General features: G+C 41.3%; 1 protein-coding gene across 1 annotated transcript in view; it reads right to left on the bottom strand.

Annotated features, from left to right (window-relative positions):
- The window catches only part of LOC145877139 (E3 ubiquitin/ISG15 ligase TRIM25-like), a gene marked incomplete at its 3' end in the record, with an annotated part of 6,361 nt that extends 2,305 nt beyond the window's left edge, over nucleotides 1–4,056 (bottom strand). Inside the window, exons 1-2 of the mRNA XM_082972431.1 lie at nucleotides 3,388–4,056; nucleotides 2,860–2,955 (exon numbers count right to left, since the gene is read on the bottom strand). Coding sequence (XP_082828557.1) covers nucleotides 2,860–2,955; nucleotides 3,388–3,984 — 693 coding nt within the window. The remainder of the gene's footprint in view (nucleotides 1–2,859; nucleotides 2,956–3,387) is intronic.
- Between the last annotated feature and the right edge of the window lie 15,073 nt (nucleotides 4,057–19,129).

The raw sequence follows: 19,129 nt of genomic DNA on the forward strand, positions 1-19,129 counted from the left end.
AGACTCATAATCTGAGGTAGCAACTGAGTCAGAGCTACAAATCAATGATCTCCACCTATCCATTAGGTTTACAACTCAGTGAACCTGCGCAGCATTCTCTCTATTTGATGTCTACGAACCAACAGATTTCAACGATTATCATATTACCCAGCAGCCATTTAGAAACAAATAAAATAAGGTTAGTTAATAATCAGTTACCTGAGGTAAACCTACAAGGTTAACGCGGGCTGGAAGAGAATTACTTCAAAACCACAGCAAACAGCTGGGACATATAGTAATATTATATATATATAATATTATATCACTGGGCTCCTCTGTGCTAACAAACCCTGTGTACCACCCCTCCCCTGTTTAACCTTGAATTTCGTTCAGAAAAACACTTCCACATTTAGCAAAACGAACCAACTCTTTACGGATCTGTTCGGTCGGGTAATAAACGGAGGCAGATTAGACACCACTACTCTTGTCGAAATCAGCACCAACACAACACCTCACATAAATCATACTGGTAACTAGCCGGGTAACAAGACTCACCTTTTACATTACCACAACCACCGCCTTGTTCATTCTGGATACAGAGTGTATATGTTCCTCTCCCACCTGTTCACCGACCAGGATCAATAATTCCTCCACACCATTCTCCACAACGCACCTGAAGAGACAGCGTTTCTTCTCCACTCGGTTGAGGACATCAAACTACCCTACTCCCTCCTCAACTCTAACCGATAAACAGCGGAAACCGATAAACAAACCCTCCCACCATGACAAAATACATTTGGAAAATAGGCAAAAGAATAGCTGCACTCTTCACGCAACGACAAAACCTCACGTTACCAACTTCTTCTTCTTCTATGGTATAATGGAGGTCTTCAAACCAACGTTAAAGGAGCGTGGCGCCTCCTACTGTGCTGGAGTGTGTTCAATCACGGTTTACACCATTTCTAAATTCTCCTACCTAACTCAGTACTTCTGAGAAAATAAAAAAGATCCCTACTAACTTCTAATAGACCCTCCCCCATCCCCCAAATCCCTTCCAAACCCCCCCAACCCCGTCCAACCTCAATGACCCTACACTTCAATCTTTCCCTCTCTTCAACATCCTTACAACAATATAACAACCACATGCTCCACCGTTTCATTGACAATACCCTCCAGACACAAACCATTCACATGCTGCCAACCAGATGGAAGGACCAGTTCAATGCTACAATGTCCTAAACACAATCGAGGAAACACCACCTCTTCCTTCCTAATCTGACCTTTGAACCTTGGTCCACCGACCTTTCTTTGGAGGGCATATAAATGCCGTCCCTTGTGCTCAGAGTCCCATCTCTTCTGCCACACATCTATCAAAATGGCTCTGATCTCACATTTGTCCTCACCTCTACCCAGTGGAACATTAATATATATTAGATCTTGTTTTAAAGTTATTTTAGCTAACTAGTCTACAATTTCATTCCATTCCACACCTGAATGTGCTGGGACCCAGCAGAATCTCACTACTAGACCCATTCTCTCAATTCTCCGTAATAACATTAATACCTCCAATAGTAGGTCACTCCTAATAGATTTACCAGATGATAAACTATTCAATACAGACAGAGAATCTGAGGATACTATAATTCTAACAGGCTGTACGTCCTCCACCCACTGGAGGACAACTATTATCACCAACAGTTCAACTGAGTACACTGACAGTTCATCTGTTAGTCTTCTACATATCTGCACATCACATTCAGGAAGGTAAACACCTGCTCCTGTGGGCCCACTATCTGGGCCCTTGGATCCATCTGTGAAAAGAGGTAAAAAACCTTAACAACTTCTACCAATGTAATTGTCAACCAGTTTCCCTTTATCACTGACTTCTGACCCAATCTTTTCCTTTTGTCTACCAAGGTTAGATCAACAACAGGATCTGGGAGTAACCATAGAGGAACATCCCCTATCACCACAGAAAGGGCCAACCTCCAACTCCCTGAAACTACTCTCATCAGCAAGCTTTCCAACTGTCCAACCAAAACCACTGCCTTGTCTACTAGTATATTCCCAACAGTCATCTAGAACAGTAGCAGTGGGATGCTCAACCTCACAGCCTTTCAACCCAATAAGCTAATGACAACACCAGGCCAACTAACCCTACACTCATTATAAACCCACTACCCCATTCCACTACTTTGACCCTATCTGCTCCTGCACCAGGCCAACTAACCCTACACTCATTAAAACCCACTACCCCATTCCACTACTTTGACCCTATCTGCTCCTGCACCAGGCCAACTAACCCTACACTCATTAAAACCCACTACCCCATTCCACTACTTTGACCCTATCTGCTCCTGCACCAGGCCAACTAACCCTACACTCATTAAAACCCACTACCCCATTCCACTACTTTGACCCTATCTGCTCCTGTAACCAGGCCAACGGCCTGGGAGGACGGGACACCACCACCCAACACACCCTGGAACTCTTCTGAAGTCAAATCTAGTATGACCAAATACTTCTCTGCAGCTGCCACCAAAACATATTTTTTTTCTGTGATTTTACATTCCATTTCTGCGGTACAGTTGATAACCATTTGCTATGAACACTAAGAAGCCAACCTTACTGAAGCATATATCACTGGTTGGCCCATCCCTCTGTGCTGTCACAGATCTACTACTCACAGGGATCCTCTCAGGATCCCTCAGCCTTGACCCATCCTCCTCTACTTTCTTCACTGCCTCAGCAGTGACAACCTGTTCCCAACAGTGGGGTCAGTGGGATTGGATAGGGGCCCCTCTACTTCTCTCTCTCTCTCTCTCTCTGACTGGAGGAGACAGGTGAAATGGTGTGTCTCCTCTGGTCAACAATACTCACCTTGAAAGACTCCACAGCCTGTTGGAGCTCCTTCAGCTCCTTCTCTCTCTCCTGGAATCTCTGCTGGACCTTCTGCTGACTCATCCCCAGCTGCCTCTGTGGAGAATCACTCTTCAATGAGCTATCAAGCTTTATTAGTCCAGTAGATCAATAGTATAGTAATGTGACATAGGGCCCATAGAGAGGAAGGTCTAAAAAATGGATGGTCCATTTACTAAATGATATTTATTTGTTGCTATGTGAATGATTATAGTTTTTATGGTAGGACTACATGTATCAACAGGTTGAGACTGAACTTTGGACTCATAAAAGGCCATTCAGAATGATAATAGTGTTTGACATTATAAAATGGTGATACATCTGGAGAATCTGGGTTAACATATCAATATACTCAAGGTTTGTGTTCATATTTGTTCTGCTGAGGATCTATTTCATTTCAATGATCTCATATTCAAACAGCCTTAGTTCCTACTGTATCTTTAATTCTTTGTTTATCAGACAGTCACCAACAAGTTGTTCTGGTCTTACCTGTTTCTCAGTCCTCTCTGCTGCAGCTGACACTGTATCATGGCCTTTATGTTCATCCACTGTACACATCAGACAGATACACTGCTGATCGGTACGACAGTAAACCTCCAGCAGTTTGTCATGATGAGAGCAGATCTTCTCCTGTAGTTGTGCGGTGGCTTTGACCAGCTTGTGCTTCTTCAAAGCAGGAAATTCGTAGTGAGATTGGAGGTGAGTCTCACAGTAAGAGGCCAGACACGCCAGACAGGACATGAGGGCTTTCTGCTTTCTGGTCCCAGTGCAGACATCACACGCCACATCTCTAGGTCCAGCATAGCACAGAGCAGGAGGGGGAGCAGCCTGGAGTCCTGTCTTCTTCAGTTTCTCCACCAGCTCAGCCAACATGTTATTTTTCCTCAGATTAGGCCTTGGAGTGAAGGTCTCTCTGCACTGAGGACAGCTATAGACCCCTTTCAGAACATCCTGATCCCAGCAGCCCTCAATACAGCTCCTACAGTAACTGTGTCCACAGGGGATGGTGACTGGTTCCTTCAGTAGATCCAGACAGACAGAACAACAGAACTGGTCCTGGTCCAGCAGAACTCCCTGTTGAGCCATTTGGACGGTTGTTCACTCTCACACAGACAGACGAGACAGAGACTCAGATCAGTTTCGTTTCCTCAGAAGAGAGTTTGTGGGAGGGGGATGGATTTCCTGGTTCTGCCAGAGGGGTGGGGTTAGAGGGAGGGAGGAAGAGAGAGGAACTGCATGCAACAGCAAGAGGGAGACAAATAGTCTTGTTCCTTGGTTAGAGCCCTTAACATGGAATAAATGAAATAATGAATCTTAAAATGTGAGTTATTAGAATATAAAGGGTAACCGTTTCTATGAAGTACATATTATAATTATTTTAATGACCTTTATAATGCCTTATAATACACTTATGTGTTCTAATAAGCAATAAGGCCTGAGGAGGTGTGGTATATGTAAGGATTGCGGACCTGGTGGCAGTGAAGTCAGACGCAGGAGAGCAGAGATAGGTAATAGCCGGAGCAGTTTAATACAAAACGAACCTACATGGGTACAAAACCCGATGCGCACCAGTAACCGAGTACAAGCACTTACAAACAAATAATTCCACACAAGGACATGGGGGGAACAGAGGGTTAAATACACAACAATTCATGATGGAAATGGAAACCAGATGTGTAAGAAAACAAGACAAAACAAATGGAAAATGAAAAAGTGGATCGACGATGACTAGAAGACCGGTGACGCCGACCGCCGAACAAGGAGAGGAAATGACTTCGGTGGAAGTGGTGACAGTATATGGCTAATATACAGTACCACGGCTAAGTGCTGTTTTTAGGCACGACGCAAAGCGGATTGAGAATTATGTAACACTTTCAAAAATACAATCAAATAAAAATGTTATTGGTCACATACACATATTTAGCAGATGTTATTGTGGGTGTAGTGAAATGCTTGTGTTCCTGGTTCCAACAGTGCAGTAGTATCTAACAATACACCCTAATGTAAATGTCGTGGGTGTCGTAGGGTTTAGACCAAGACGCAGTGGGAAAATGTACACTCATCTTCTTTTATTAAAGGACAAAGAACAGGCCAGTAAGGCACAAAGCTATACACAGCAACAATCTGCCACAAAACCCCATGACAAACAAACTCCTAATTATAGGACCTTCAATCAGAGGCAACGATAACCAGCTGCCTCCAATTGAAGGCCCAACCCCAATTAACTAAACATAGAACTACAATAGACAAGACAGAACATAGAAATACACTAACATAGAACATAGACTAACAAACCCCTGACCACATAAACCAAACACCCCTCTACCTAAATACATAGACCGAACCACATAAACCAAACACCCCTCTACCTAAATACATAGCCCGAACCACATAAAACAAACACCCCTCTACCTAAATACATAGCCCGAACCACATAAACCAAACACCCCTCTACCTAAATACATAGCCCGAACCACATAAACCAAACACCCCTCTACCTAAATACATAGCCCGAACCACATAAACCAAACACCCATCTACCTAAATACATAGCCCGAACCACAGGATGCCTATTTAAAAACACTTTTTCAACATTTCAAGATAGCAGTTAGTTCAGTTTGATCTTATTAAAGACAGCTGTATCATTTTTTTATTCATTTTGACATATTGTTTGGGACCACTTTTTTTGCTCTGTTTGAAGGCTGTCAGCTTCTTCTCAGGAAGAGAATCACTTAGCCTTTCAACTAATTTTCAAATGATAGGATGCCTATATTAAAACACTTTCTCTACATTTCAAGATAGCAGTTAGTTAATTTTGAGCATATCAAAGACAGCTGCTACTTCATTTTATTAATTTTCACCATTTTTTTTTTTTTTACCCAAAATTATTCGAAGTCCACAGTCTCTGTCATTGAACTATGTTGAGCCGTGTGCCTGGTGATTGAACAGGTTACCAGGTGTGTTTTTGAATATAGTTCTTAATGGCTTCAGTGGTGTGCTGGGGTCCATTGCTTGCTAAGGGGGAACCTCCCACCCGGGTTCAGCCAACAGGGGGCGCACCCAACCCCTCTAGTAAAACTGAATGTCTCTCTCTCTCTCAGGCTATGAAAAAAGCCCCATCTCCTCTCGCTCAGCCATTCTAACAGTGGAAGCCAGGATCTGTGAGAAACTATGATAATAAACTGTGAACAATAATGAAGCCATGTTTGTCTGTGTGAGTGAGGATTTATTATTTAATTGTGTGATAACTTTAATTCTGTGATAACTTTATGTAATACATCCTCTGTTTCCTAACTGAATAAACATTTTAAGATAGCAGTTGGTTCAGTCTGATCATCTCATGTACTGTTGGAACTTTATTTTAATCCTTTTTCACTATTTTTATTTTTTTTATGACAAATTGCAGTGCCTCTGTATACATTTTTACACATTTGTCCCCCACTCTCTACTTTGTACAATGACAGAGAAGTGGGACTCTGTCGTTTTTTTCTGACAAGTTCTCTCATTGATCTCAGGTTCAGCCACCAGGGGTCCCCCACCCTCCATGAAAACTTTCATAGGCTCTCTTTCACTCAGTAATCATGTAACAAGTCGACAGGCTCCCAGAGGCAGGGCAATCAAAGGCTCCAAGTCACTGAAGTGCCCATCAGCCCAGCCATTGTTATTATTCATACCAGCCGTTCTACAGTGAAGTGGGTTGATTAGTAGGTTGGAACCCCGTTACAACGGACACTTTACAATGACGCAACAATCAGCGTTTGAGCTGGACACACTCATTTAGAACGCTGGTTTAGAACGCTGTTTAGAACGCTGTTTTAGAACACTCATTTAGAACGCTTGTTTAGAACGCTCATTAGAACACTCATTTAGAACACTCTTTAAAACGGACAGTTTGCAATGACGCAACAATCAGCATTTGAGCTGGACACACTTTTTTTTTCAGAAACTATTTACACAAAAACACACACAGTCCTTACAAAGTTTATCTCCTGAATGTGAGCAGTTTATTTTTTGATGCAAATGGTTCAGATATTCACAGAAGTATATATATATATATATATATATAGCACAACACAATCATCCTAACCGGAAAAAATGTAGGCTACATTTGTCGTAGCGCTAACTGAAGAAAGATTGACCCAACACAAGCAGTCATATTTTCTAACTCTCGGCTGACGTAAACTACAATATGAATTAGCTATTTGCAATTACTATGTATAATTAATCACATCACGGGGTGAGCTCACCATTGATCGAAATAATTAGGTAAAACATTTTCTAGAAATCGACAGTAATCCGACGATTAGTTTCAGCGCGCAGCCATGCATTTTTCCCCTCACAGAAACCGAAGATAATAAAAGACAAGATGAGTTTGGTCTGTTTATAGTGTTGAAGGGGTGTGTCATCTACCGTCGTTCACATCTCACCATTCATTTCCGGAAGTCCTCAAAAAATGAGTGAACTCTTACTCACCTCATTTTGTTATAACATCTTTGGTCAAACGGATGATTAGGTGAAACCCAGAATGCATTGTATGTCAACAAACATGGCTCCATACACATAGCTGGAATTAGCTTAGCTCATCATAATCAGTATAACCTTCAAATAAGTATTTTACACACATAATATGTGCCCATTACAATCTATGCAAGAATCGGAATGCATGATTTGTCACCCAGAATTGAAAACATGTGAATAAAACAATAAATACACAAATAATTACCTCACAAAACATTTTCTGATGGTGATTTATTGATACAAGTGACGCACGCCGGCAGTCAATCACGTCCCCTCTCACTCTGAGCCATTCAGTGTTGTTGTTTATGTATGTAGCTAGTGAGCTAAGCTGTAGCATTAGCAATGTCTTTCAATTCTGACAATGAGTCTGAGTCTGAAAGTCAGGAATCAGATTCTGACAGTGAGGAGCTGCCCCCCCCCCCCCCCCCCCAACCTTGTAGCCATTGAGAACCCTGAATCTGAGGTTCCCTTGTCCACTGACCAAGTACCAGGTCCCTTTGAAGATGCTGGTGGTGATGGAGGGAGACCGACAGTGGATGAAGTACAGGAGTTCTGTGGTAGCTGGAAGGCCACCAGTCATTTCACCCCTCCTGGCCCTGCTGTTTGTTTTGATGAGTCCCAGTCTGGAGTCCATTTCCATCTGAGGCAGAGTGCTTCAAGTTGTTTCTGACAGAGGAGCTGGTGGGAAACATAGTACAGGAGACCAATCAAATCATCAAATGTATTTATAAAGCCCTTTTTACATCAGCCGATGTCACCAAGTGCTGTACAGAAACAGTCTATGTTATGGAAAGAGCAGGTGTCCTTAATGTTTTGTACACTCAGTATATGTTGTGTCTACAAGCTCATTCCCACAGAAAACTGCAGAGGGAAGCAGTACCACCCAGTCAACCATCAGACTCCATTGTGAGACGCCTCACAGAGGATATTCAACCATCATTGCAAATCCAAGATGTCAATATCAACAAGGTGCTGATCAGTAAAGAGAAGAGAGACTAACATTCTAGAATGATCCCTTTTTTCTGCAGGGTTCTCACAGTGAGAACCAACAGGATTACAATAGAGTGTTCTACGCTGTCTTCATCTGATCCAATTCAAAGATGACAATTATTTTATGGGATGAGAATTAAGTGGAGTGACTAATCTTAGCTGGTCTGAGAAAACTGATGAGACTTCTCTCCTTTATGTATACATTGGGCCATTTAAAAAAGACACCAATCTGTAAGGCTTCTCTCAAGTGTGTATCCGTTGGTGTGTTTTTACATTTCCCAATCGGGAGAAACTCTTGCCACATTTAGAGAAGAAGTAAGGCTTCTCTCCTCTGTGTGTTCTCTGACGACCCTTTTAGCTCAGCTGTTGATAAAAAACTAAATCTACAGTCAGATCTGTGATAAGGCTTCTCTCCTTTCTGATTACCTTGGTGTCTTTTTAACTGGGCCAGTCGAGAGAAACTCTTCCAACAGTCAGAGCAGGAGTAAGGCTTCTCTCCTCTGTGTGTTCTCTGCTGAACTTTTAGGTCAGTTGATGTTGTGAAGCATTTTACACAATCAGAGCAGGAGTAAGGCTTCTCTCCTGTGTGTATACGTGCATGTGTTTTTAAGTTTCCCAGTCGAGAGAAACTCTATCCACAGTCAGAGCAGGAGTAAGGCTTCTCTCCTGTGTGTATTCTCTGATGAACTGTCAGAGACCTTGATGTTGTGAATCTCTTCCCACAGTCATTACAGGGATACAGATTCTCTCCAGTGTGTGTTTTAAGGTGTATTTTTAGCTTTGATAGAATTGGGAAAATCTCCTCACAATGTGGGCAGTGGTGAGACCTCTTAGCTCTGTGATCTTCCTGCTGTTGCTCTCTGGATGTAGAGAATGGAGACCATGTTGAGACAATCTCCTCCTCCTCTTCTTTAATGTTGACATTCAGCTCCAGTGTTTGACTGCAGTCTTCCAGCTTCACTGATTCCATCTCTGGATCCTGCAGTGCAAACTGGGCTCCACTGTCACAATCAGGACACAGTGACTGTAGGTTTGGACTCAGTGTGGAAGGAGAGAGACAGGCTGGGATTGTCCTCACTGTTGACGTTACCGACCTCAGACTGTAGTAATAAAGAGAAAAAGACAGCACAGTTCTTGCGTTTTCCTTATTCTAAAGAATGGTGTGCGCCTAGCGGAACTTCCTGTTCCCCCCCACTACTACAGTGCAACAGCGACATCTATTGGACTTCATCCTGAAGTGATTTGTCTGTGTTTCTAGTCTAGAGGTTAACTGATCATTTCATGGTATGACTGTAAACACTGATAAAGTATCATATACATCATGTTGGTGTGACTGTAAACACTGATAAAGTATCATAAACATCATGTTGGTGTGACTGTAAACACTGATAAAGTATCATAAACATCATGTTGGTGTGACTGTAAACACTGATAAAGTATCATAAACATCATGTTGGTGTGACTGTAAACACTGATAAAGTATCATAAACATCATGTTGGTGTGACTGTAAACACTGATAAAGTATCATATACATCATGTTGGTGTGACTGTAAACACTGATAAAGTATCATATACATCATGTTGGTGTGACTGTAAACACTGATAAAGTATCATATACATCATGTTGGTGTGACTGTAAAAGGGATTGGTTGGACAACAACAAAATAATCTCAAAATTAAAATTCAAGCATTATACGGCATTTTAAATGACTTGCCTAGTTAAATAAAATAAAACATATGACCATGGTTTGTTTATGTGGTCTATTCAGCATGGCTCTGTTCTGCCCTGCCTTGCCCCCTTGTGGAGCTCAAAAGTTACTTTCTTACTGTTAAAACTCAAATCTGGGATTTTGTCAATGCAATAAACTATTTTTATGTTATTTGTAATATTGTTTTATTGCTATATCCTTATATTGTATTCTAATGAATAATTCCTCTTTATACTGTACTTTCAGAAACCACAAACAGTATTTGCCAATATCATAACTGGAACTGGACATCTTTCCAGCTGAAGATTGAGGACAGCTTTTGTATGCTAACGTTCTCTCCTTAACAGTTTTACTGGATGGAAACACAGCAAGAAAACACATAGGCCAATATGTAATAGTCGTCTATTTTATTGAAGTATTGGTAGTTGGTTCAACAACAACTTGTTTTACTAGAGGACAAAAAAATGGAATATGCATAACCCATATTTAATATTCATGCAGTGACTGAACAACAACTGCATTTCCACCCCCACCTCTAAAGGCATAGTATCATGGCAGGTCACCTGTCAAGTCACCTGTCAGGTCAGTCAGTCACTTATTGCTGCAGATGTGCTCAATAATGCTTGAGCTAGGGCTGGGCGATATGGACCAAAAGTCATATCCCGATATATTTAGGCTGAATATCGATATAAGATATATATCCTGATATTTTTTCTGCAAAGTGAGAGCAAATGTTCAAAGTCAAAGTCAAAGCCAGATATGACATGTCTCAAGTAGTTTTATTGAAAGCGGCTATTTCAGTGAACAGTTGAAAAATCAAATGACTAAATAATAAACAGGGCTCTTCACCTGGTTCAGATTAAATGCTCAGCTGTTCAAATAACAACAACATGTAAACATAAACACTGTAGAACAACAGGACGACCTTTTTGGAAATCAAAGCTTCATAAGGTGAACATTTAAATAAATACAAATATCTTAAACAAAAATAGCCTATAAAATAAAATAGGCCTGTCTTTTCGGAAATAAATATTATATATATTTATGAGAAAAGTCAACTTTTTTTTAGTTTGACAACTTTAAATGGCTTATTAAAATCAAATTACAGATTTCTTCTCCTTTCTAACACATCCACAGATGCAAATAACGAACATTACAAAATAATAAACTATGACAAACCCTAGTAAGGGCAGCAATTATATATAAATAAAGAACAAAATAAAGTGCTCAGTTTGAGAAAATGTGTTTTAAACATCAGCCTGAGATTACCATTTGCTTTTTGTTAACTCAATTTCTTATCTGAACAGCCTCAACCAGTTGCACAAGAAACAGACTATCAACTCAATAAACATTTTCCCCCTCTTTTTTTACTTTGATAAACAGTAATGCTGTCTTGAGGTAGACATTAGAAGACAAGCGTGTCCTCCTTCATTTAAAGATTTTGTGCGAGAAACACCAGCCTGTCAACGGCATCCGGCTTCAGAGATGCTCTGTGGCAGGTCACGATATTGCCACTGCAGCTGAAAACCCTTTCGGAGGGTGAACTGGTAGCTGGTACCAAGAGATACTTTTTTGCCAGGTGGCTCAGAGCTGGAAAGACAACTTCATGATCCTTCCACCACTTGAGGGGATCAGTGTCACTCTCCACACTTGCTGACTGCAAGTAACTTGACAGTTCATTTTCAATAGCCTCCCTCTTGGTTGGTGGTGCAGTGGTGGTGGCTGTGCGCTGCTTGAAGAAGCTTGCCAGTGTCTTAGCTTTTGGTGCCACTGCTGCTTCTCCATCTGCAGGCTCAGGCACAGTTGGCACACGTAGGTAAGGCGGTTGACAGCTGCTCTCATCAGCCAGTAGCGTCTCCACCTCCAAGACAGCTCTGTGCTTCAATGCATCAACTTTTTCACTTGGGATATAGGTGGCCCTGAAGCGTGGATCCACAAATGAAGCCATCTCCAATAGGTCAGTAGTGGCTGGGTCAGAATACTTGCGGTTGAGGTACTCAACAATGCCGGTCTTGATCGATTTGCAAAGCTCGCTATCACCCTCTTCACATGCCAGGAGACTTTCGTTAAAAAGGTGCAGCACAGGTTTTACATATGATAGAGTGACGTACTCCTCACCTGACAAAGCATCGGTAAAGTCCTGGAGAGGTTTCAGGACCTTTTGGACTGCTTCTAGGACCTCTAAGTCCTGCCAGGTAGGGACAAGGTGCCTGGTCTTTTTGTCATTAGACAGGACTTTGGCCAGTGCTCCTTCCTGCTCCAGGACTCTATCATCTGCTGCCTTGATCCCCAGCGTGTGGCAGACTCGGTTATGAGTTGGTGACTTGGCAGACCCAGCTGAATCTGGACTTCAGCAAGATGTCTCCTTTTCTTCCAGCTGAACCAAAAACAGCTTACAATTCTCTTGCACAGAGAAATGGCCCGGGTGACGCGCTTGTCATTCATGCCATGTCCTGTCAGAATCATAAAAAAAACTATTAAACAAATGTGCTTATGCGAGAAAATTTGACTCTGTTTTCACTTTAACACACTCATACAACTAAGTGCTTTCCAAAATCAAGCTTTAGAAATATTCTACATTAATATTTTCTTGTTTCATAGTTTATTTTTTTTAATCAACGCCAGTCCTAATCATAAATATCAAATATTATATTCATTTATTTTGTGAATTTGAATCCTGTAAGTGATTTTTATGTATTATTATTTGTGTATAATTTATAAATGATGACTATACTGTATGTACATTTACTGATGTTTCGTTCTTGTTGTTGTTCTTAGTATTTATGCTTAGTATTTAATGCTACTTCATATTTCTACTCCACTAAAAACTCCACAATGTTTAGGCCTACCTACGTGTCAACATTAGTTTCTAGTTACTTTGCAGTTGGCTCTTCAATCCAGAGAAAAAACTATAGTCTATCATAATAACTAAATATGTTACCTTGATGATATCAACAGGCTAACCAGCATTTTAAAGTCATAATTACCTCACATTTACCAGCTGTAACATTAAAGTGGTAAACACATCAATGCATCACTAATTCTTATCCAATAACCTAATAAATATGGTTCTGAAATCTACCATCCTGTATTGTAAGTGATTTTACTTTTAGCACTTTATGTTTTGTGTTTTATTAATCAATTTTTGGCCAAGACAGCAGCATAAAACAAAAAAAGTTGCAGACAGACACAAAGGAAAATAATAAAAAACTAATATTTGAATATGTTTTTTTCTTTAAAGTAAAATATGTGAATACTCCTTAATAAAACACTGCACTCCCCAATAGCCAAGTGTAGTCTGACCGAAGCACTGCATCCTCATCGTTCAGCTCCACCGCTCTGACCACGTCGCTCCCGTTGGCGGTTGTTATAGCAACCGGATGCTTTTCTTGGAGTTTCCCAGCTTGCGTCCTGCGAGGCCTCAGCTATATGCTCACCGGTGTGATCCTGGGGGGAAATAACTTGTTTTGGAGACACGACGCTGTTTTCATCTCCCCCAGTCGTTGAATGAAGTGAACATGTCACGCTTCATGTAAAGGCTCACATTGTCCTGCTCGACCCACATATCGCTGGTCAACGCCAAAATGGGTCCCGTTAGCGAGCCGGTCAGCAAGGCTCTGCCTGACTTCAGTGGACATTTGTGGCAGTGCTTCTCGTGTAAAGTAGTTGGGAAGCTCATATCTCGGGTCCATAGTTTTCAGTAGCTTTTTTGAATCCGACTTGTTCCACAGTTGCAACAGGGACCATATCTTTAGCAATGTGATAGGACACCGCTGTAGTTATAGTACACCACTTGCCAATTTTCTTTTCATAAAGGCACACTGCGGGAAAATGAAGTTTGCAGTGAGCTTTGTTTCGGGGCTTTTTCGGGTTGTCGACGGCTTGCGGCTAGGGCTTCTGCAGCGCGCAGTTTCACACACTCTTCGTATTGCAGTTTGTGCCACTGTTTTAGGTGGTGAAAAAGATTTGTAGTGCTTCCACCCCTGGCTGTAACTTTTTTTTATGGCACTGCCTACATATAACGTGATTTTGTTGCTCATCTGATACTTTGAATCCGAACCATCTCCAAATGACTGAGCCAATGCTTTTTCTTTTACTAACCAATTCCTCGTCAAAACGCTCCGCAGACGCTGTTGCTTCCTCCATGTTTGTTGAAGTGTCTGTTCCTGCCCCTCCGCCCTCTGTGCATGAAAGAGGAGGCGCGGGGAGCAGCGCAGAGAGCTCCGGGTCTGCAGCTTGCTTGGAGCAAGGATCAAAGCGCAAATTTCAACTATATCGATATATGCGAAATGGTCTAATTTCATATCACATTTAAAATATATATCGATATATTTTTTATATCAATATATCGCCCAGCCCTAGTCAGGCTGATAAGAACAATTCTTATTTTGTATAACGGGTCATTTAGGATGGCAGTAGCATTGTTGACGAAATGCAGGCATCGCAGCAGAATTAGGAAGCGGTCTTGGGAAAAGAGGGTGGCGAAGAAGGGAGTTGCAAACATAGGATCTGTGCTCCAGTATTCTCTTAGGGAGTTCTTCTTTACTATCCCCATGAGGAGGACTGTCACCAGGAAGGTATACATTTCACTAATTGTGGTTGTCACCCATTTAGCGAGTTTCCCCCTCACTCCTGGCTCTCTCTTCTCCTGTAGCTCCAAGGCATAGCGATTGGTCTCCTGTACTATGTTTCCCACCAGCTCCTCTGTCAGAAACAACTTGAAGCACTCTGCCTCAGATGGAAATGGACTCCAGACTGGGACTCATCAAAACAAACAGCAGGGCCAGGAGGGGTGAAATGACTGGTGGCCTTCCAGCTACCACAGAACTCCTGTACTTCATCCACTGTCGGTCTCCCTCCATCACCACCAGCATCTCCAAAGGGACCTGGTACTTGGTCAGTGGACAAGGGAACCTCAGATTCAGGGTTCTCAATGGCTACAAGGTTGGGGGGGGGGGGGGGGGGGGGGGGGGCAGCTCCTCACTGTCAGAATCTGATTCCTGACTTTCAGACTCAGACTCATTGTCAGAATAAAAATAAAAAAATCTCCAGAATTTCCACATTTGTGAGTTGTCTCCTTTTGAAAGACATTGCTAATGCTACAGCTTAGCTCACTAGCTACATACATAAACAACAACACTGAATGGCTCAGAGTGAGAGGGGATGTGATTGACTGCCGGCATGCGTCACTTGTATCAATAAATCACCATCAGAAAATGTTTTGTGAGGTAATTATTTGTGTATTTACTGTTTTATTCACATGTTTTCAATTCTGGGTGACAAATCATGCATTCCGATTCTTGCATAGATTGTAATGGGCACATATTATGTGTGTAAAATACTTATTTGAAGGTTATACTGATTATGATGAGCTAAGCTAATTCCAGCTATGTGTATGGAGCCATGTTTGTTGACATACAATGCATTCTGGGTTTCACGTAATCATCCGTTTGACCAAAGATGTTATAACAAAATGAGGTGAGTAAGAGTTCACTCATTTTTTGAGGACTTCCGGAAATGAATGGTGGGATGTGAACGACGGTAGATGACACACCCCTTCAACACTATAAACAGACCGAAATCATCTTGTCTTTTATTATCTTCGGTTTCTGTGAGGGGAAAAAATGCATGGCTGCGCGCTGAAACTAATCGTCGGATTACTGTCGATTTCTAGAAAGTGTTTTACCTAATTATTTCGATCAATGGTGAGCTCACCCCGTGATGTGATTAATTATACATAGTAATTGCAATTAGCTAATTCATATTGTAGTTTACGTCAGCCGAGAGTTAGAAAATATGACTGCTTGTGTTGGGTCAATCTTTCTTCAGTTAGCGCTACGACAAATGTAGCCTACATTTTTTCCGGTTAGGATGATTGTGTTGTGATATATATATATATATATATATATATATATATATAATATATATTTCTGTGAATATCTGAACCATTTGCATCCAAAAATAAACTGCTCACATTCTGGAGATAAACTTTGTATGGACTGTGTGTGTGTTTTTGTGTAAATAGTTTCTGAAAAAAGTGTGTCCAGCTCAAATACTGATTGTTGCGTCATTGTAAACTGTCCGTTCTAAATGAGTGTTCTAAAATAGGCTTCTAAATGAGTGTTCTAAATGAGGGTTCGAATTTAGTGTTCTAAAAGAGGGTTCTAAACGAGTGTTCTATAGAGTGTTCTAAAAGAGCGTTCTAAATGAGGGTTCTAAAAGCGTTCTAAATGAGTGTTCTAAATTAGCGTTCTAAAAGAGGGTTCTAAACGAGCGTTGTAAATCAGCGTTCTAAACGAGCGTTCTAAATGAGTGTTCTAAATGAGTGTTCTAAATGAGCGTTCTAAAGAGCGTTCTAAATGAGCGTTCTAAATTAGCGTTCTAAATGAGGGTTCTAAAGGAGGGTTCTAAATGAGGGTTCTAAAGGAGGGTTCTAAAAGAGCGTTCTAAATGAGCGTTGTAAATGAGTGTTCTAATTGAGCGTTGTAAAGAGCGTTCTAAAGAGCGTTCTAAATGAGCGTTGTAAATGAGGGTTCTAAAAGAGTGTTGTAAATGAGCGTTGTAAATGAGGGTTCTAAAAGAGTGTTGTAAATGAGCGTTGTAAATGAGTGTTTTAAATGAGCGTTCTAAATGAGTGTTCTAAATGAGGGTTCTAAATGAGCGTTGTAAATGAGTGTTCTAAAAGAGTGTTAGGCTATATAGTGCACTATGTTTGACCAAGGTCCACAGTTAATTGTAGTGCACAATTTAGTGTTCTAATCACACGGCGCTTCAGGGACCACTGTAGAACGATCACACCCCGTGTGACAGGCAGACAGGTTAGGGTTAGGAGGTGATTCTGAACAGACAGACAGACAGACAGGTTAGAGTTAGGAGGTGTTACTGTACAGAGAGACAGACAGACAGACAGACAGACAGGTTAGAGTTAGGAGGTGTTACTGAACAGACAGACAGAGAGGTTAGGAGGTGTCAATAGACAGACAGACAGACAGAGAGACAGGTTAGGAGGTGTCACTAGACAGACAGACAGACAGGTTAGGGTTAGGAGGTGTTACTGAACAGACAGACAGACAGAGAGACAGACAGACAGAGAGACAGACAGACAGACAGACAGACAGACAGACAGACAGACAGACAGACAGACAGACAGACAGACATGTTAGGGTTAGGAGGTGTTACTGAACAGACAGACAGACAGGTTAGAGTTAGGAGGTGTTACTAGACAGACAGACAGGTTAGAGTTAGGATGTGTTACTAGACAGACAGACAGACAGACAGGTTAGAGTTAGGAGGTGTTACTGAACAGACAGACAGACAGACAGACAGACAGGTTAGAGTTAGGAGGTGTTAATGTACAGACAGACAGACAGGTTAGGGTTAGGAGGTGTTACTGAAAAGACAGACAGACAGACAGGTTAGGAGGTGTTACTATACAGACAGACAGACAGACAGACAGACAGGTTAGGGTTAGGAGGTGTTACTGAACAGACAGACAGACAGACAGACAGGTTAGGGTTAGGGTTAGGGTTAGGAGGTGTTACTGAACAGACAGACAGACAGACAGACAGGTTAGGGTTAGGAGGTGTTACTGACCAGACAGACAGAGAGGTTAGGGTTAGGAGGTGTTACTGAACAGACAGACAGACAGACAGACAGGTTAGGGGTGTTACTGTACAGACAGACACAGACAGACAGGTTAGGAGGTGTTACTGAACAGACAGACAGACAGACAGACAGACAGACAGACAGACAGACGAGGTGTTACTGTACAGACAGACAGATAGACAGGTTAGGAGGTGTTACTGAACAGACAGACAGACAGACAGACAGACAGACAGACAGACAGATGTAACATCCTAATTCAACTGCAGGGTTTAGCTCCGTCCCTGCTCTAACTCAACCACGGTCCCGGTGAAGAGTATCTGAACCAGGCATGTTAAAGGTAAGTGAATATTTCTAATGCTATTTATGCGTTTAGATGACTCCAAGATGGCCGGTGTCTATAATTGCCTGCTGTTTTTTTCTGAGCACAGTACTCAGATTATTGCAAAGTGTGCTCTCCCAGTAAAGTTATTTTGAAATCTGTCAATGCGATTGCATTCAGGAGATTATAATCTATAAATCTTTGAATAACAGTTTAGTATTTTATCAACGTTTATAATAAGTAATTTTGTAATTTGTTGTGCTGATTCACCGGCATTTTTGGAGGCAAAATATTTTCTGAACATCACACGCCATTGTAAAATGCTGTTTTTGGATATAAATATGAACTTGATAGAACAAACAATGCATGTATTGTCTAACATAATGTCCTAGGAGTGTCATCTGATGGAGATTTTCAAAGGTTAGTGCATAATTTTAGCTGGTTTTCTGCTTTTGGTGACGCCTGTTCTTGCATTGAAAATGGCTGTGTGTAATGTTTTGTCTATGTACTGTCCTAACATAATCTAACTTTATGCTTTCGCCGTAAAGCCTTTTTGAAATCGGACAACGTGGTTGGATTAAGGAGATGTTTATCTATAAAATGGTGTAAAATTGTTGTATGTTTGAGAAATTTGAATTATGACATTTTGTTGTTTTCAAATTTGGCGCTCTGATATCCTCTTACATCTAGACGTTCCGCTAGCGGAACACCTGCTCCAATATCCAATGATGGGCGTGGCGCGAAATACAAATTCCTCTAAAATCCGAAAACTTCAATTTTTCAAACATATGACTATTTTACAGCATTTTAAAGACAAGACTCTCGTTAATCTAACCACACTGTCCAATTTCAAAAAGGCTTTACAACGAAAGCAAAACATTAGATTATGTCAGCAGAGTACCCAGCCAGAAATAATCAGACACCCATTTTTCAAGCTAGCATATAATGTCACAAAAAACAAAACCACAGCTAAATGCAGCACTAACCTTTGATGATCTTCATCAGATGACAACCCTAGGACATTATGTTATACAATGCATGCATGTTTTGTTCAATCAAGTTCATATTTATATCAAAAACCAGCTTTTT

The sequence above is a fragment of the Salmo salar genome, unplaced genomic scaffold (assembly GCF_965601325.2).
Source record: "Salmo salar unplaced genomic scaffold, fSalSal1 ptg000691l, whole genome shotgun sequence".
NCBI classification, from domain to species: Eukaryota; Metazoa; Chordata; class Actinopteri; order Salmoniformes; family Salmonidae; genus Salmo; species Salmo salar.